The sequence below is a fragment of the Lissotriton vulgaris genome, chromosome 2_1, assembly GCF_964263255.1.
Source record: "Lissotriton vulgaris chromosome 2_1, aLisVul1.2, whole genome shotgun sequence".
Taxonomy (NCBI): domain Eukaryota; kingdom Metazoa; phylum Chordata; class Amphibia; order Caudata; family Salamandridae; genus Lissotriton; species Lissotriton vulgaris.
In genome coordinates, this window is record NC_141687.1 from 2,025,783,675 (window position 1) to 2,025,803,846 (window position 20,172).

General features: G+C 51.1%; 1 protein-coding gene across 1 annotated transcript in view; it reads right to left on the bottom strand.

Annotated features, from left to right (window-relative positions):
* Positions 1-20,172, bottom strand: part of LOC147733678 (transient receptor potential cation channel subfamily M member 7-like) — a 1,990,815-nt gene that overhangs the window by 166,139 nt on the left and 1,804,504 nt on the right. Inside the window, exon 35 of the mRNA XM_086958252.1 lies at positions 3,862-3,944. Within this exon, the coding sequence (XP_086814378.1) occupies positions 3,862-3,944 (83 nt within the window). The remainder of the gene's footprint in view (positions 1-3,861; positions 3,945-20,172) is intronic.

A 20,172-nucleotide genomic window follows, 5' to 3' on the forward strand; every position in this document is an offset into this window, starting at 1 on the left:
ATTCAGCTTCCTTGAACTTAGTATGCAAAAAATCAAATGGGGAAAGGATCACTTGTCCTGCATAACCTGGGTATGCAATATTCCGATTTGTCCCAATAAAAAACCCTCATACACGTGTTTTTTTGGATGGTAGGGGCGGTATATCTTGGTTCTCCGCCTATTGAACACGTGTTTGCATCATCATAGGGTTAGCGATTGTGCAACCTCCACCCAGAGGAATACCCCTGGTTAAAAACAGTAGTGATCAGTGATGTGTTGAAGGGGCAAACTCTATAAAATACTAGTACAGCCAGAATTGGATTTTAATAGGTCTGGATTCGAGATAGGTATTAAAAATATATGGTGTGCGTTTCTTAGAATGTTTAGGGTTCTCACGCACTGAAATGAACTGGTATATATAAAATGGTCGACATGTTTCAGCTCTTGGTAGCACAGGTGTGTCAGGTGGGTTTTCTTCAGGAGCAGAGTGAAATGTGATCTGAGATAGTGAGTGTCTCAGAAAGTGTAATCCCTGAAAAGAAATTTTCTTTTTGAGGAAAAGTGAAAAATAAGATATAGTAATCTTAATCTTGGTAAGGTCTTGTTGGTACCTTCAGTGTTAATATGTTGTGCCTCAAGGGGTCCCCGGGAGTTTGCGAGGCCTGCTACGGTCTCGTCTCATGCATGACTTGTGCTGACTCCTCCAGTGTAGACCCGGATGAACAAGGTTGCACAATCACTAACCCTATGATGATGCAAACACGTGTTCAATAGGTGGAGAACCAAGATATACCGCCCCTACCATCCAAAAAAACACCTGTATGAGGGTTTTTTATTGGGACAAATCGGAATATTGCATACCCAGGTTATGCAGGACAAGTGATCCTTTCCCCACTTGATTTTTGACAATTGCTTGGGGCAAGCCCGCCTTCAACAACCAGTCGGCAAGGTAGGGGAAGACGGACACCCCTAACCTGCACAGATGAGCTGCAACCACTGCCATCACTTTCGTGAACACCCAAGCACCCAAGGGGCGCTGGTAAGGCCGAAGGGGAGCACGGCAAACTGAAAATGCTCCTGGCCTACCATGAACCGCGGGTAACGCCGGAGGGCCGGCAGGACGGTAATGTGAAAATATGCGTCCTGCAAGTCCAACGCTACCATCCTGTCTCCAGGGTCAAGGGCAGCCAAGACCTGAGGCAGAGTCAGCATCCTGAACTTCTCCTTCCGGTGCGATTGACGTTCCTGAGGTCCAAGATGGGGCGCAAGCCCCCCTTGTCCTTCTTGGGGACCAGAAATTAGTGGCAATAACAACCACTTCCTATTCTGGCCCAGGAACGCGCTCAATGGCCCCCCTTGGCCATAACTTTCTGTTGGAGAAGCGCAAAGTGATCCCTTGACATGCAGTGGAACTGAGGTGGCATGGCTGTGGGAGGCAAACTCGAAAGGGAGGGAGTAACAACTCTGGATGAGTTGCAGCACCCATTTGCGGAAGTGACAGAAAGCCAGTGGGGAAGGTGATGTCGAACCCTGCCGCCCACTGCTGTGGGGTGCGTCCCAAAGCTCAGACTAGGAAGGCTTCGAGGCGGACGTTGCAGGGGTGGAGGTGGACTGACCCTTACGCCGGCCCCCTGAAGTGCCACGGCGGCCTCCACACCCACCGCCGCGCTGAGTCTGGTTCTGCGCAGCCTTTTGACTGAAAGAGTGGGCAGGGGCGCCTCTCCCATGGCCACGAAAGGAATGAAAAGCAGACGTGATCGGCCGCGTGGTGGAAAGGCCCAAGGACTTGGCAGTAGCCCGAGAGTCCTTAAAACGCTCCAGCGCACTGTCGGCCTTATCACCAAACAGGCGAGTGCCGTCAAAGGGCATGTCCATGAGTGAGCTCTGGACGTCTGGTGAGAACCCGGTAGATCTCAACCAGGCGTGGAGACGAAGCACCACAGTCGTGGAAATTTCCCTATTTAAGGAGTCTGCAGTGTCCAAACCGCACCGAATGGCCAACTTAGCTGCATCCTTATCCTCGGCCACAGCCTGGGACAGCATACCTGGACCTCTTCAGGGCACTGAGGCAACACCTGAGCAACGGTATCCCACACCGCGTGGGAATACCGGGCCCAAAAGACACGCAGTGTTCACCGACCGCGGCCCCAAGTTGGTCGAGGAGAACAACCGCTTGCCGAACTGCTCCAGCCTCAGAGTCCTTATCCGGCAGAGGCGTGGGAAAGGCACTCTGGGACGTCAAAGCTTGCATGACCAGGCTCTCGGGCATAAGATGTGTGGTCAAAAAGGCAGGGTCACCGATGACGCCTGGCGACGTTCTTATCCACAGGGGTCCAGTTGGCCGGCAGCGACCAAGTGCCCAACAAGACGTCAGTGAGGGCGTCATTAAATGGCAGCAGCAGCTCTGACGAAGTGGATGCCGACTGGAGCACCTCAGTGAAGAGATTAGTCTTCAGGGCGACTGTAGGGAGATTAAGGTTGAGGACCTCAGCATCCTCCTCCATGGTACGCGGGGGAGAGGCAAACCACGGGTCAGAAGAGAAATCGAGGTCGCCAGCCTCCTCTTAGTCGTCCGCCCAATCCTGCTCAGAGTCACACTGACGAGCAAGAGGATCCTCAGACCGCTCCCAGTCATCCTTCACCTCCACCGTATGTGGCCCAGACCGCGGCGGCGGGGCAGGGACCGGGGAAGGAATAAATGGTGTCTGGAACGGCGCCAGACGGGGCCGGATCGGCTCTGTGTCCCAATTCGGATCCCAGATGGGTACAAAATTGTCCTAGAACCGGGGTAGGGGTGAAACCAAGGGCATCCACTGCGGCAACGGAGGTGGTGCCGAGGGTGGCACTGGGGCTGGAGCCGGCAGCGTGGGACCTTGTGGCGCCGAGGCCGGAGCCAGCGGCGCTGGATCCTGCGGCGCCGGAGCCGACGGCCTGACAGGATCCTGAAGGCACGCCGGCGGGTGCCCGAGGCCTGAACAGGCGGTCCATGGCAGCAAGAAATTCTTGCACCTGTGCCACGGGACTCCCAGGCTCCGGAGGAGCTGCTAGGACAGAACCCCTGTCCCCCTCGTCCACATTCGGGGACCGACGGGGGGACGCTGGAGAGCGACATTGCTTCTTTGACTTCTTTTTGTTTCATCTCTTACCCGAATCCGAGGGTGAAGACTTGGAGCCCGAGGAGCGATGATGTTGGTCATGCGAGCGTTCTCTAGAACGGCCCCTGGACCGCGAACGGCGCTGGGACGAGTGCCGAACTTCAAGCAACTTCCAGCACTGCTCCCTCAAGGCCTTCAGGACCATGGCCCGACAGTCCAGACAGTACCGGGAGTCGTGGCTGCGCTCAAGGCAGTAGAGACAGATGTTGTGCGGGTAAGCCACCGACATATTGTGTGAGCAGGCCCCGCAGCACTTAAAACCAGGCATCCCTATGTGCACCAGAGACAACTTACAGGAGATAAAAAGTCTTAAAAGATAGTCAAAAAGTGACTAAGGTACGTGCTTTAACCGGATCTGCGCTTACTGGCGCGGAAAAAGAAAGAACTGACGTCAGCGCGCATGGGTGGTACCTAAGTAGTCTCCGTGACGTCATCTCAGCGCTTACGATGCCAGCCATGGACGAGGAGTCGCACAACGTCACCTACTGACGCGCAGAGGTACTGCTAGCAAAACTTTCTGGATCCAGTCTGACGCCTGGGGATATTCTCAGGTAAGGAATCTATCACTAACGTGTCTCTTCCAGATGAGAGAGGATTACCAAGCAGGTAACAGATCTAAAACAGCAACGATAACAGGTGCATTTACATGAAGAATACAGTAGTTAGCAAGACTAAAGAATGACAGCATAATTAAAAGCATTCAGTATGACAACAATTATTAAAGTACCTTGGGGAATAAGGGATGGATTTGGGCTTCATCTCATTAAATGCAAAAGTGAGCTTCTGAGCAGCTCTCTGTTGCTGTATTTCCTATAAAAACAGAAATTAAGTTAATTGTAATATCGAATGAGACTATGAATGTTTGTACCTTAAGGTAAAGCGCATTGTGTAGATTTGCTTAAGACATGCTACACGTCATTCTTATCTCCTAATGGAGAAAATGTCCCCTCGCACTTTGACCATGCATATGCACTCATTTAAATGCCAGACCCAGTTCACTATTCATCCAAAGGACTATAACGATTTGATCCATCCACCCCACGACAATATGAACACACAAAGTCTTCCTTCAATAAGTAACCCCTTCATCCAATAGCTTCACAAAGCACTTGTAACAATATTTTGTTTCTCAACCTATAGCATTACCTCTTTTGATTCACTTAAAAATGCCATCCATTCATTTCAAACAATTCTTGTTCTTTTCACACCTTGTGCCCGTGATCACCTCTGGGGCCCTATTGGACTGCATCAAGCCTGCCAAAATCCTTATTCGCAAACTATATAATCGGTTCAGACATTAACCAAGCCATGTTCTTGTTCCTACAAACAATAATTGTTGTATTTTTGCCACACAAATCATGTTCATTGCAAAGCTGGTAACCTAGTTTGCAAATTTCACATCAGCTGAGTAAACAAATGCGTCCATTCTCAAGACTGGTGCATAAAGATCAAGTTACTTACCTTTGGTAATGAATTATCTGGTGGAGACTCTATCTAGCTGCAGATTCCTTACCTTTGAATTTCCCAGGCGTCAGGCTAAATCAGGAAACATGCATTGAGCAATACCCCTTGCGCACACTGTCAGGTGGCTCAATTCGGCTCCAAGTGACGTTGTCGGCATCAGTAGTGTCGGTTGTGATGTTGCAGTACCTATATGGGAGCCACTCGGGCATGCGGACATCAGTACTTTTCGATTTTTATACGCCAAAAGCGTACAGCCACGAAGTAATTGACGTCGTCGTGTGCAAAATTACCTTAGCCCTACAAAATTAGTCCATAAAGAAGGGAGGTATGGGTGGGGCAGTAAGGAATCAGCACCTAGTCTCTACCAGATAATCAGTTACAGAAGTCAAGTAACTTGTTCATCTGATAGAGACTTATAACTGCAGATTCCTTACCTTTGAATTAGATACCCAAGCCATAACATCCCTGAAATGGGTTGCAGACCAATACTTTACAATAGAAAGTCCTGCAGGACCCAGGTAAAATGCCCGCCCCTGGGGACCCGACTGTCCAGGCAGTAGTGCTTGGCAGGATGCTTACATTGCCGCCCGATAGATGTCCACAAATGGACACCCCAAGCCAAGGCCGTAGTCGCAGCCTTTCCCCTGGTGCAATGGGCCCTTAATCCGTCAGGGAACTTTTTCTTAGCCAGGGCATGGCAGATCTTAATGTAGATAACATCCAAGCGAGAGATGGTCCTTGTCTGAACTACCCACCTTTCTTAGTGTAGGAGAGTAGGGTCTGCAATCCTATGATCACCCCAGATTTTTGCTTTTTGCTTCACTGGTTTACGACTTTCTCGGGCTGTGGGCCTGCAAATCAGACCCACAGCCTAGCTGTTCTCTCTCTAAATTGACACACATGTACCTTAGGTGCATTTACCAATTGGTACTGGGCCGCCTTATCAGTCCCTGTACAGTATACCTTAGGTATCCAGGGCATAGGTGTACCCAGGGCCTACCAGGGGCTGCAGCATGTATTATGCCACCCCTGGCTGGCCATCCAAATCTGACACAACTGGCTGCACGACAGCTGGGGCAAGGTGGTGTAATCACCCTTTGCTTTAGATATAGTATTCCTATATCTAACCCTAAAATGGACACATGTATTCCTATCAGTCACTCCTATGGCAGGCCTTAACAATCCTGAAGGCAGAGTGCTTGGAATTATGTGAGATGGTGCTCTGGCATGAGCTGAGCCCGTCTGCAGCTTGCGGAACCAAGTCCTAATAGCTGTTCCATGATAACGCGTACCATATACTCTTAAGTGCCTTATAATCCTCGCGGTTATTTGCCAACTTTGGTATCGTTTTATCAAAACATGTCGAGTAAGGTGTCATACGAATTGGAATACTAACCCCTCGCCAATTCTGGCGACGGGGTTAGCATTCCACCCTTCTAGAGGGACACGACATGTATGTAACTGTGAACCCCGGTTAAAGCTTAACACAGCCTCAGCTCCACAAAATGGATGCTGCCACCACAGACACAAGTCTGACCTCCTGCTGCTGGGAGTCCTTCCAGCGAGGAGAGCTTGGACAAAGGGTTTCCTGTCAGGGGCGGTGCTAGCACCATCCCAGACAGGGTTTTGTGTGTCCCAGGTAGGCAGGGCTGAGAGGAAGGTGACTGCAAGTGGCACCCCGGTGCTCACTGTGCATATGCCGGCTTAAACCAGTTCCAGGGGCACACCAGCCCCTGAGCTGGGGAAAGTCCGGACAAGGGAGAGAGGTGTAACCACCCCCCTCCTGGTCGCACCCATGGACAGGACCTAGTCGCGTGCCAGCCCCTTTTTTTAGAATAAAGGTAGGAGCGGGCCCCCTTCCCAAATTAGATAATTCTGAATCTTGACTACTTTCCACGAAAGAACTCTTGAACATTTCTGAAGACTCTCCCTTGTGGCTAAGGAGTAGCCACCCTGCACCAGCGGGCACCATCTAAGCGCTTGCGGTTTGCTGTACATCCATCCTCCGGATCAAGACTGACCAGATCGACGAGACCCGGATTCCCTGGCATCTCTGACCTCTACCTGCATCTTCAGCCCAGCTGAGATTCGTGGGTGTGACGAGACCTGAGGGACCGGCCATCTTCAAAACCAGCACAACGCTTATCCAGCACGACCGCCGAGGGATCCTCGAGTGAGTGCTTTGGGGTTTGAGAAGCCCTAACCCTGAGCAGCTCCAGCACCAAAGTCCAGCCCCCCAGCATCCACAAGATCTGCGTGGGGCCCTTCTGCTCTTTGCTGCTCACCGCGTTGTCCGGTCACTTGCCTGCTGGCTAGTGGCCCTCCTGACGACGAACCACGACGATTACATCGCTGGTCTGGTTGCTCCAGACTGGCCCTTGCTCCCTTCCAAGAGAGAAGCACCCCGGACCCTCCTGGTCGACCCCAGACGCCATCTTGACTCCACCGCGTGGGCTTGACTTTGCCAAGGGTTGTTGCCCCAATCCCGGGTCCAGCATCACCGACAGCAGACACCTTCGTGGGACAGCTCGCACCTCCATCCTAGTCGCCGACAACGCCTCCTGATCCGAGAGACAGCAGAGTCCAGCGTCGCCCACTCACCTGGTCGAGGTGACTTCATCCGGTGCCATCCTGGTGCCCACCTAATCACTGGCTAGTGATTAAGAACTGAGTCCCCTCTGCTTTCAGGTCATCTCCATCATCGATCCAGGCTTGGATCCCTCCGAATATCTTCACTGGTCGCCTGCCAGCAACTTCTTCTTTCAGGCTCCATAGACTTCAACGAGGATTCCCGACGTCTTTTGAACCCTATTCAGCCGCAGCCCCTGGGCTAGGTAACCTGAGCATTTCGGTGCTCCAACATAGGTTCACTATCCAAGTGTCCAGATCCTTTGTCGTTTTCAGTCTAGCTAGTCGGATTCGTCCGATAACAATAACTTTACGAAAACTAGCATCCATAGACTTTGTCCCGTATCCCGCGTGAGAGTGCACACTCTGCAGCCGATCTCCCTAGGCCTCTTGCTCCTAACCTTAGGGTTCTGTAGTGTAGTCCTAGCGATCCTGAAGTCTCTGGATCTTGTTACTTACCTGCTAGTATTTCACATTCCACTTTTAGAGTATATGGTTTTTCGTGCCCCTCGGGCATTTGTGTAAATTGTGCAACTTAAAGTATTTTCTTTTGTTGTGTGCCTAGCTCCCGGACTCATAAAGAGTTCAGGGTAGACTTGTTATAAATAAATATCCTTTTATTTTCATAACAACTTGTGTGGTGTCCTTTCACTTGGTGTTCAAGGGGTATATGTGATGGTATAACAGCTGGCTTAACACGCCCTCTAGAGTTTAGCCTAAAGACTGCCCTTGTCCATGCTACTAGGATAGCTGGTCTATAAGGTTGACTTACAACCAATCATCAATAAGGGTCGTTTGGTATGATACACAGTGATCACTAGAATAGTGAGCACTATATATCAGACCAACTTCTCACACTTAGTTCCCACCTACCCGCACCTGTTGAGCCCGACTCTATTCAACATCTTTATGACACCTCTGGCGGCATTGGTGGAGTCTTTTGGGGCCCAGATCGTATCTTATGCTGACGACACCCAGCTCCTCTTTACGTGCGGGAAAGGAGAAGATTATGATGGAGAGAGTATCCGTGAGTGCCTTGGGGCTGTTTTCAAATGGTTCCAGCTTAACAGCCTCAAGTGCAACTCAGATAAATCTGAGGTACTCTTTTTCGGCTGCCCATTTGACCCAGACTGGCATGAATGGTGGCCTGCTAATATGTTTCCTCCAGCGCGCTCGTCCCAGCTAGCAAAGAATTTGGGAATCAAGATTGATAATGGGCTGACGCTAAGATCTCAGATCCTTGCTCTCACGGGAACTTATTTTGGCCTCCTCAGGATGCTCCGGAAGTTTCTCCCTCTGCTCTCAGAAGATCATAGGAAGACTACGGTGCAGGCCTTAATTGGTTCAAGATTGGACTATTCCAACGTATTATACCTTGGCCTGCCGGAGTATCTCCTGCAACGTCTGCAGGAGGTCCAGAACACGGCCGCGCGGACCCTTTTTGGCCTTCACAGTCTCTGGCCTTTTGCAGTCATTCCACTGGCTGCCCATCCGGAAGCTGATAGTGTTTAAGGCCTTGACCTTGGCTCACAAGGCTCTTTATGCCTCGGGAGCTAAATATCTCCAAAGGAGGCTTGCCTTTTACCATCCGGCCCGATCTCTGAGATCTGAATCATTGCTCTTTTAGGTTGCGGGCACCACAGCTTTGGAATACTTTGCCCTTGGCATTACGCAGCACATCTAATTTACTGACTTTTAAGAAGGGCCTCAAAACATGGCTCTTTGCCCTTTAGTGCGCCCTTTTTCTATTGCTGGGTCTGCTTTTATTTTTACTGCTCTGTTTTTATTTCACTGTGTTGTGTCTGTCTGTTTCTGGCTGTCTATAAAAGCGCCGGGACACTCTATTGGAGTAGCCGTGCGCTATAAAAGACTAATTTAACATAACATAACATAACAAAGAGTTGGACATCCAACCAGAACTTTTTTGTGTGGTCAAGGTAGAACGACAATGCACTTTTTGGGTCCAGTCGGTGGAGACGCTCTTTTTCCTTAAAGGATGCGGGGGAGCAAAGAAGGTGGGCAGCGTGATAAGTGGCGGCTCCTCCACAGGGACGTGGCCTCACAGCTTTCTCGCAGTGCGAGAAGCAGAAACATATAATGGTAAAACTACCACTTTATGTTTCTGCTTCTTGCACTGCGAGAAAGCATAAGTGCCTGGTTGTGGGCGAGCGGTCCTGCTCGAGTGAAGGGAGGGGGAGTGGCGTGCCCACTGTTGTGGGCCCTGACTGCTTTGGTCGTCCTGGGGCGGACCAAAGCAGTCACAGCACTCTCCCTTTTCTCTATGTAGGCTGCATAGAGAAAAGTGCCTCCCATTAGGTGCCTGGCTTGGACGCTGTGCGCCTGCACTGCACCAATTACAACGCTGCTATTGCAGCGTTGTGATTGGGGGAGGGGAGGGAGGCTGCTGTGGGTGGCAAATTATTCTCACAGGCGAGCGGTAGCACGCTCATGCAATGGGAAAGGGGCTTCAGAGCAGGGACCCAGAGTCCCGGAGGAGGTGACAGGGTGCCCACGTCTGGGTTCACTGGAAGCGGTCAGTTATCGTTTGGAGTCCAGGGATGCCCATTGGCGCCTCGTGGATACGAGCAGGTGCTGTGGCGAGGAATTTCTGCTCAGGTCATGCTAAAGTTATCAGCTGCTCTCCTGTCGCAGTTTTTTTACCCCACAAGATAAAGAGGGTTAAAATAGTGTCCCCAGAAGCAGACAGCATCACACTTAATATCACCTGCAAGAAGCCCTCGGCAAGGCTCCCTCCAGAGACCTGAGTTAAGATAAAGTTTAAGCCTTTCTCGCCTACGCCAGTTAGTAGCGGGCACTGTGCCTCTAGGGATGTTACAAATGGGTGGCTCATCTGTGTTTGACCTTATGAACACAGATCGAATTTCTCCTGCTCACCCCCACTCAAGTGCATTTAGCCTTTCATTCTTTCAGTATGATAAAATGAGTACCACTGAATTGGCTATTCAGCGCCAAGTTACTCTTCTGGGAAGAAAACGCACCATACAAGTGGACGCCATCTTATGTCATGAAAATACAAGTCAGGGGATGTGTAACATCATTGGCTAAATGCCACTTGGTTGCATATTACCACAAACGTAAAGGGTCACTTGACAGCTATGAACCATGCTATCAACGAGTGATGAGACAAAGTGAAACCGTGATGTCGTTTAGTTGGCAACTTTGTCTGGTGGATCAATCAATCAATACATTTATAGAGCGCACTACTTACTCGTGAGGGTCTCAAGGTGCTGGGAGGAGGGGTTGGGGGCGCTGCTACTGCTCTAACAGCCAGGTCTTGAGGAGTCTCCTGAAGGCCAGCAGGTCCTGGGTCTGTCGTAGCGGATGGGGAGGGTGTTCCAGGTTCAAGCAGCGAGGTGGGTGAATTATCTGCCGGCGGCGGTCGCTTATCGGATGCGGGGGACGGTGGCGGGGACGGTGGCTAGGTCGGTGGAGCGATCTGGCGGTTCGGGGTGTAGAAGGTGAGTCATTTGTTAAGGTACGCTGGTCCGGTGTTCTGGAGTGCTTTGTGAGCGTGGGTGAGGAGCTTGAAGGTGATCCTCTTGTTGACTGGGAGCCAGTGCAGGTTTTTAAGGTGGGCTGTGATGTGGCTGGGGATGCCGAGGACGAGACGTGCAGAGGCGTTCTGTATGCGATGAAGTAGTTTCTGGAGTTTGGCTGAGGTTCCTGTGTAGAGAGTGTTGCCGTACTCCTGTCTGCTGCTGACGAGGTCCTTCTCGTTCTGGTGGGGATCCATCTGTAGATCTTGCGGAGCATTCAGAGGGTGTTGAAGCAGGAGGAGGAGACAGCGCTTACTTGCTGGGTCATTGACAGCGCGGAGTCCAGGATGACCCCCAGGTTGTGTGCATGGTCAGTGGGCGTTGGTGCAGCTCCCAGTGCGGCCAGCCACCATGAGTCGTCCCAGGTGAAGGGGGTGGAACCGACAAAGAGGAACTCGGTCTTGTCTGAGTTCAGCTTTAGGCGGCTGTTCTTCATCCATTCGGCGATGGCCTTCATTCCTTCGTGGAGGTTGGATTTGGCGGCGGTGGGGGCCTTGGTGAGCGAGAGGATCAGCTGGGTGCCCTCGGCGTATGAGATGATGTTGAGGTCGTGCGAACGGACGATGTTGGCGAGAGGTGCCATGTAAATGTTGAAGAGTGTCGGGCTGAAGGATGATCCTTGGGGTACACCGCAGATGATCTTGGTGTCTTTAAAATGGAATGGGGGGGAGGTTGACACTCTGGGTTCTGCCGGTGAGGAAGGAGGTGGTCCAGTCCAAGGCTTTGTAGCGGATCACTGTGTTGTGGAGGCGTGTGCGGAGGGTGTGGTGGCAGACGGTGTCAAAAGCGACTGAAAGGTCCAGGAGGATGAGGGCTGCGGTTTCTCCTTTGTCCACCATGGCCCTGATGTTGTCGGTGGCGGCGATGAGGGCTGTTTCTGTGCTGTGATTGTTGCGGAATCCAGATTGGGACGGGTCCAGGATGTTGTTCTCTTCGAGGAAGGAGGTCAGTTGCCTGTTGACAAAGTTCTCGATGACTTTCGCCGGGAACGGGAGAAGGGATATGGGCCGGAAGTTCTTGAGGTCCTTGTGGTCTGCTTTGGGTTTCTTGAGTAAGGCGTGGATATCGCTGTAATTCCAGCTCTCTGGGAAGGAGCTATTAATGATCTTGAGGAGATGGGGTGCGATGGTGGAGCTTGCTTTGTTGAAGATGTGGTGCGGGCATGTGCACAGATGGTGAGCCGGAGTGGATGGTGTTCAGGATTTTTATGGTGTCTTCGTCGTTGACGTGGATCCAGGAGAGCAGGGGTTGACGTGGCTGGGGGGCGGTGAGTCTGAGGTGTCTGTGTCTGTTGGGGGGCCTGGTTGCTGAAGCTGTCGTGGTCGTCTGGGGGTCACTTCTGCATTTTGACAATCAGGTGCCCTAAAACTATTCTGCAAGGCGCAAAAGTCTACAGTGTTGACAAAACAAAAATCCTGAGACTCAACTACTGAAAAATGTATTTTCCCAGGTTTATATTGATTGCAAGAGTGGTAGAGTACAGCTGATACCAATTGTAGACCAGAATGCATGCATTTTTCCCCCAAAAGCGCCTCTCTTTCAGAGGTTTGTGTTAGTCTAGTTTGGAGTATGGAATAGAAACGAGAAGTAGAAATGAAAAGTTACGCTTAACACTCTAATTTAATTTTATTCTGGAGTGCGCCCCAGATTCAAGGCACGCAGATTGTGCAGCTGTGCATACTCACAATCAACGACTGTGGCCTCAGACGACAGCAAGCCACAGGGATTTGTGTGCCAGCCTAATGCGCTGCTAGAAGAGAGGCCTTTTTTATGATGGGCTTAACAAATGTGCATTGTATAGAGCCCAACCATTTAATCCATTAATTTTCAAAACACTTCAGGGTACAGAATATCAATACCCAAATCCCACATAACCAGGTTATCAACTCTCCTCCAGAAGCTTTTTTTATTTTTTCAACACTCTTGTACAGAATAAGAGATCAACTCTTTTTAATTGAGAAAGTCATTAAATTACACCTTACATTTCACTAAAACCCATGCTGTAATTTATTTTACAAGTTTTAATGTCTACTTCTCATTGCTACATCTAATTACTTTATTCCTACTTGACTTCATGTGTAAGGTCATTTAAATGTATTATTATTATTTTAATTTCTCAAATTTCCTTGAAAATGCACTATTTGTCCACTATTTTTTCAACCCCACAGATTGTTCTGGCTCGCAAGCTACGCTCACTACAAGGCAGTGTGACAGCCACTGAGCGTGATGAATTGACCCAGATGGAATTGGGTCACAACCTTTGGCAAAAATTAAGCCCAGGTGCGAAGCACCACTTTGTCTGGAAAATACACCATGTAGGGAGGTGTGCAAGACAGCACCTGCAACTCACTCACCCTCCGGGCAAATGTAATTGCCACTAAAAAGGCTGTCTTGCTGGTAAGCAGCCGGAGGAAACAATTGTGTAAAGAATCGAAGGAAGCATGCATAAGATAGGTGAGGACCACATTAAGGTCCCACTGCGGCGTAACAAAGGGTGAGGGCGTAAACAAGTGAGCAAGCCCCTTCAGAAACCTATGTACAATTGGAGACTTAAAGAGAGAGGGTTGGTCTGGCATTAGCAAAAAAGTGGATAGAGTAGAAAGATAGCCCTTGAGAGTACCCACAAAGAGCCCTGTCAGGCAAGGGTTTAGAAAGAATAGAAGAAGAGCCGAAAGAAGCAGGAAGAGGGTCAATAGATCTTTCTGTACAGTATAATACAAATTTCTGCCAAAATAATGTTACACACTTCAGGAGGAAGGTCAAAAGCCAGCAACTGTCGGCACTCAAACTCCACGCATGGAGGCGCATAGTTGACCGGTTTGGGTGGAGAACCCACCCTTGCTGCTGCGACAGAAGATCCTCCCGAAGGGGCAGCCTGATTGGCGAATCGACACTCTTGCTCAGAAGCTCTGGAGACCAGACTCTCCTCGCCATCTCAGGCGCCACAAGAATAACTTAGGCCCGGTTGCTCCTGTTCTTCAAAACCCTGGGCAGTGGTATGGGTGGAAAGGTGTACAGCAGACCTGAGCTCAACCTGCGACGAATGGTGCGCCGACTGAGAGCCGCCTTGGAAACTTGCTGACACTGCGCGTTCTTTTCGGAGGCAAACAGATCTAACCAAGATTCTCCTCACTGCTGAAAGAGACCTTGCGCTACCTCTGACTGGAGACGCCATTCGTGATCTGCTAGGCATCGACGGCTGAGTTTGTCCGCCTCGACGTTCAGAGACTCTGACAGGAGTTGAACCACCAAGGTTATGCCCTGCTATTCCAGCCATGTGTAGAGATGCAGGGCCACTCGACAAAGGGTCCAAGACCCCACCTCACCTTGCCTGATTGCTGTACCACATGGTGGTGGTATTGTCCGTGAACACCTGCACTTACTTCCCCTTGATAGAGGGAAGAAATGTTTTCAATGCCAATCGAATTGCTTGAAGCTCCAACAAATTTATGTGGAGTTCCGACTCTGCCGGAGAACAGTGTCCCCTGATCTCCAACTCTCCCAGATGGCCGACCCATCCAGGAAGTGACGTATCTGTCATAACTGTGAGATCTGGTTGGGTAGGGGGGAGGGGTCTGCAGTTGGCCCAATCTGCAGATTTCTCTCAGTTCCTTTCAAGATCAGGACCACGTTGGTGAGCTTTCCCAAATGCTGTGCCCACTGGAACTTCCATTCCCACGGTAAAATCTGCATACGTCACATGGCATGTTTTACCAACAGGATGCAGGAGGCCATGAGGCGCACCAGCCTCAGAGTCAGTCTCAACAAAATCTAGGATAGAGGCTAAAACATGGGAATCATAAGCTGAATATCCTGTGCTTGCTGCTCGGGAGGATGGGTCCGAAACTTCACTGTGTCCAGAACAGCTCTAATGAAAGGGAGCGTCTGAGAAGGAGTCAGGTGTGACTTTGGCACCTTTATAGAGAACCCCAGGAAATGCAGGAGGTCTGCAGTAGTCTGAAGGTGGGAGAGAACAACAAAAACACTACGGTGGAGGAGGACCTGGGGGAAGTTTAAAGACCAAGCTCTGGATACAATCCCCATAGGAACCTGTAAACAACAAAGGTACCAGAGGGTCTCAAGAGATGTGCCCAAAAATATAGAAAAGCCACCCAAACACCCAAGACTCTAAAAAGATGCGGCACAGAAGGCTCTCAAAGGATGAGGAAAATACCCATCAGTCACCATACGGATCCGCCCTTCATCATTTGGGATTTTATCCGAACCACCCGTCTGAGAAGATCGGTGCCACAGTCAGAGGTCAACCCGGTGGTGAGGGGGTTCCTCCGGAGGTATAGGCACAGAGGCCAGAGACACCCCAGTCCCATGTCTCTGGCCACTCATTAACATCGAGTGGCACACCACACTGTCAGTGCCTATACCTTCTGAGGAACCCCCTCACCACCGGGTTGACCTCTGACTGTGGCACCGATCTTCTCAGACGGGTCGTTCGGATAAAATCCCAAATGATGAAGGGCGGATCCGTATGGTGACTGATGGGTATTTTCCTCATCCTTTGAGAGCCTTCTGTGCCGCATCTTTTTAGAGTCTTGGGTGTTTGGGTGGCTTTTCTATATTTTTGGGCACATCTCTTGAGACCCTCTGGTACCTTTGTTGTTTACAGGTGGGAGAGAACAACCTGGGGCAAGGAAGCCTTCAACAGCCATTCGTCAAGGTAGGGAAAGACTGACACACAAACTGCGCAGATGAGCTGCGACCACAGCCATCTCCTTGGTGAACACCCGAGGGGCACTGGTAAGGCTGATGGGGAGCACGGTGAACTGTAAGTGCTTGAGGTCTACCTTGAACCACAGGTAACCACCACAGAAAGCCCCAGGTACCGGCAATAGGGGAGAAGACCAGCAGCCAATGTACCAGGGACCTCCGCCAGAATTCCCAGGTACAGGCAATACGAAAGGAGGCCAACAGCGCATGTACCAGGGACCTCCACCGGAAGGTCCAGGTACAGGCAACGCAGAGGAGTACTGAAGAAGAAGAGCAACCCAGAGACTCCAAGGAGAAGAATAGAAACTAAGACAAGAGCCCTCCACCGGGAACACACCCAGTGAAGAGGGCAGCCAAAAACATCACAGCTGGAAGCCAACAGACCAGACAGAACAGCGCCTCTGCAATAAGGCAGGTGGGAGAAGAAAAACATAGGCCCACCAAGCTCCCGTAAAACAGAAGCAGGGGCGCCAGGCAACACTCCAAGGCCCCTGGCCATAGACCAGAAGAACAGACGGGAGCAGCTGGACGCCGATAAGTGCCACTAAACTAAATGCCCAGACCACAAAGTCCAGGCAGGCATAGCTGGGTGCCAACAAGCAACCAGCCGGAAAACAAGAGGAGAAACAAGTAGGACGAACCAAGCCGTCAACACAGGAAAACAACCCTTCTCGAACACCAGACAGAGGACCAGGCCTAACAGCAGAGAAAAGGCAAAAACACTGCAGCTCCCCAAGAAAACGCACCAGCGGCATACAGCAACACCAGGAAGGGCGAGGAACCTGCAAGGAGGAGTTCACACCCTCCCAGTGTAAGACAAGGCTATCCAATAGCTACAAATACCCCACGTAGGGTAGGACAAGTCCCAAAAAAGTTTTGGGAACCACTCTTAGGGAAGAAAATCCCGCATCAGAGAACAAACTAGAAAGCATGTGGCAGAAACCACAGAAGGCTTAGTAACCAGCCAAAATGTACACTCCTGCCAAAAACATGGGGGGGGCTGAACCAACAGCCAACTGAAGAAGTAGGCCAACCCAGGACCCTGAAGGCACAGAAACCCTCACAGAAAGTGTAACGGTCACTCCAACACCAGATTCCAGGAGCAGTGGGATAACACCTCCCACCAAGGCCCGGAGGATCAAGAAACCCACCTACTGAGGAGGAGGAGGAGGAGGAGGACGGAGCCCAGCAAGAAGGCGCTGAATGGCAGAGTCCGCATGAGTGTTAAACAGAAGGACCCCGTCAAAGGGTAGGTCAACCAGACGTTCCCTGATATTTTCAGGAAAAAACAGCATCACGTAGCCAAACATGGCAACGGACAGCAACAGTGGCCATAGCACGGCCGAGAGCATTGGCAACATCCAAGGTCGCACGAAGAATAAATGCGGCCAACTCCTTCCCATCCAACACATGGCCCCGTAGGTCAGCAGGGGCTCCCTCATGAGAGACATGAGAAAAAAGAGACTCCACAGAGTCTCACAGACTGGAAGTAACCCTGGTCAACACACACAAGGCAGCGCTAGAAGAGGTGAAGACATTACACCCCCATGAATCCAACCACCGGGCCTCCCGAGACGGAGAAAACAATCCCACAGGCAAACATATTGAGGCATTCCACAGAAGAGAGCCTTGAGAAGAAGGGTGGAAAGAAAGACAGACAGGGTCATGCGGAGCAGGGCGGTGATGATGCAGAAGCGCCTGAGGCACCGGATCACCCGTGGAAGGGCACCCCCATACCCCCATAAGAGAATTATGAAGTGACGCTTCAAAGGGTAGGAACAACCCACATCCACCAGAGCCCTGGTGAAGAACTTCCAAAAGGTTGTGCGTAGGAAACGGAATGATAGGTTCACTCATCCGCAGAACACCAGGGGCTGTGGAAATACCCCGAACAAAGGCAACACTAGCCTCCAAAGGGTGCAGCAGAGGAGAAAGTAATTCCTTCGTAGGCGACGGCTGCAGACTGAGCCGTCCATCCCCATATCCTGGGGGAAGCGTCCAGCCCCAGAATAGTGGGGGATCCACAGATGAATGGGGAATCCTATGCAGACGATTCTCAGTTAATCATCTCGTTGGCTAAACAACCAGAGGATACTGCTGCCAGGTTCCATGGGTGCTTTTTGGAGATCCTGACCTGGATGAACCAGGGCTACCTATAAATCAATACAGATAAGACGTAAGTCATGGAATTTGGGCCAGGACAATCCCTGTGGAACTCTGCGTGGTGGACAACAAGTGCAGGGGAATGCCTTAGGTCGGTGCCTAAAAGTCAGAAATCTGGGGGTGATTTTTGACAGTCAGCTCAATTTTTCAGCTCATGTAAACAGCCTTACCTCCTCCTGCTTCTTCCTTGTAAAAAAGCTGAGAAAAATGTTCCCTTTTATTGGCCAGGCTCTGCAAAAGACAGTGGTAGTGGGCCTTTTGCTTTCTAAACTAGACTACTGTAATGCGTTGCTTCTGGGAATTGATAAAGCCCAGAGTAACAAATTACAGTCCTTGCAAAATGCAGCTGCAAGGCTGCTGTTAAACATTCCCAAAGGTGGGAATTAAAACCCTCCACTGGCTCCCCGTACAGCAAAGGGTGGAGTTCAAGGCCTTATGTACTGTCCATAAAGCGTATTATGGGGAGGGGCCAAGGATATGCAGAGACTATTTAGCCCCTATATCCCAGCCAGGACATTAAGGTCTAGCAATGCCTGCTTCCTGCTTCATGCAAGTAGACAAGATTAGGAGAGTGAGATGGGGTGGTAGAACATTTTCTCATTGTGCAGCTAAGCTGTGGAATAAACTACCAGCTGCCATGCGACTGCAGCCTAACCATCTAATTTTTAGGAAAAATCTAAAAACTCTGCTGTTCTCACAAGTATAGCCTGTTAGCCGTGTGACATTCCCCCCACTTACACTAGCGCCAAGACGCTGTTTGCATTTGCGCGCTTTATAAATGTATATCCTATTCTATCCTAACCTGAGGGGCCCCTGGGGAAGGCAGAGAGGCCTGTGGAAAAGCCATCTGCGAGCCACAGAAAGAAGGGTTCAAGGATTTAGGGCGTGGGGACGGCGAGGAGCCCTTCCTGGAAGATGCAGGTGAAAAGGCAACAATACGGCACCCTGTCTTCGGTCTCCGGGGAGAAACACACCACAGATGGCAGACCTCTGGAGAAGAAGGGACCTCAGGGGACGAATCCAGAACCCGAAGCCGGTGCGGCTCCATGAAGTCTGCCACAAGTGCCTGATCGACGTCGATCAGCACTAGAGTGGGCACTCGTGGCTCCAGGTTGACTTCTGCCGCCACGTGCTCTTCAGGAGGATGGGGTGGGGTCGAAGTCAGAACGGCACCGAAAAGGTGCCGGCTCTGCCTCAGACAGGGCAGCCTCCCGCGTCGAGGACCGAGAGGAACTCGGGAAAGCGCCCCAGGTCCCTGCCTCCACCTGCGACTCCACTGGAGCTGGGGAGGAAGGCTCCAGGTGCCACAAAGGTGCCGACTTGACTTCTGGTGAGGCAGCCGCCTGCTCAGAGGAACTTGGGGGCAAGCCCGGAGTCCAGGCGTTCTTCTAAGACGCCACAGGGAGCCCCGTAGGGATTTGTGGCGAGGCAGCGACGCCAGGCGCCGATGAGGGCAGCCCCGAAGGACCGCACCTCGACGACACCACCCTCCTACGATCTGGTGTCAGGTCTACCAGTCATGATGCCGGCATGGACGTTGGAGCTACTGTCGGGCCGGTATAATCTATTTTTAAATACACCTCGTTGTATGCATTCATTGGAGATTGGAGGAGTCAGTGCTGTATGTAATATTTGAGGATAGTATGGATGACCATTGTACAATACTGTCAAATTGAATAACGTCATGTTGAACTGTATAGTAGATGGCAGCTGCTGTCTGTGCACACTGTGAAATTTACCGCTGGGCCCACTGTCTTATGATCTTTTGGACCAATGTTCTGTCACATGATTAGGACTGTGAATATGGCTAACAACACACCACTGTTTTTTTTTGTGTATGACAATGTATCTTTTTTGTTTTTTGCTGTATTGTACACATTTTGAAAACCAATAAAATAAAATAATAACCCTCCTACGACCAGAAGCCGAAACCTCCGGTGCCAGGGCCGGAGCCGCCGGCGACTTCGCGAGGCAAGGGATTCCGCGGACGTTTCAGGAGGTGGAGGAAAGGCCAAAGAGGCCTGCAGCGCCACAGCGCAGGCTGTTATTTGGGCCCTAGTCGCCTCTGCGTAGGGAAACAGCGGGCAGGAAGGCGTCCGGCGGGGGCGCATGTCCCGGGGGGAGATAGCGCCTACTGCGGAAGGAGGACAGGGCCTCGGAGATAAACTGAAGGACCTACCGGCCGGTGAGCCACACCCATGGGGCCGCGGAGAAAGTCTGTCGCAGACTAAACCCGCAGCTCCTTGCTTCCGAGGTAGGGGATGGACGCTGGGATGACACCGACCTGGACAAGAGCGCCAACAGCAATTTCATCCGGCGCTCCCGCCGTGACTTAGGCTTAAGGTGCTGGCATGCGTCTCAACTCTCTGAGTCATGGGGCTCACCCAGGTAACACATGCAAATTGGGAGAGGGTCCGTCTCCGACATGAGACGTGAACAGTAGGTACACGTCTTGAAGCCCAAAGGCATTCTCACACTGTTCCACTTAACGCCAAAGCGTG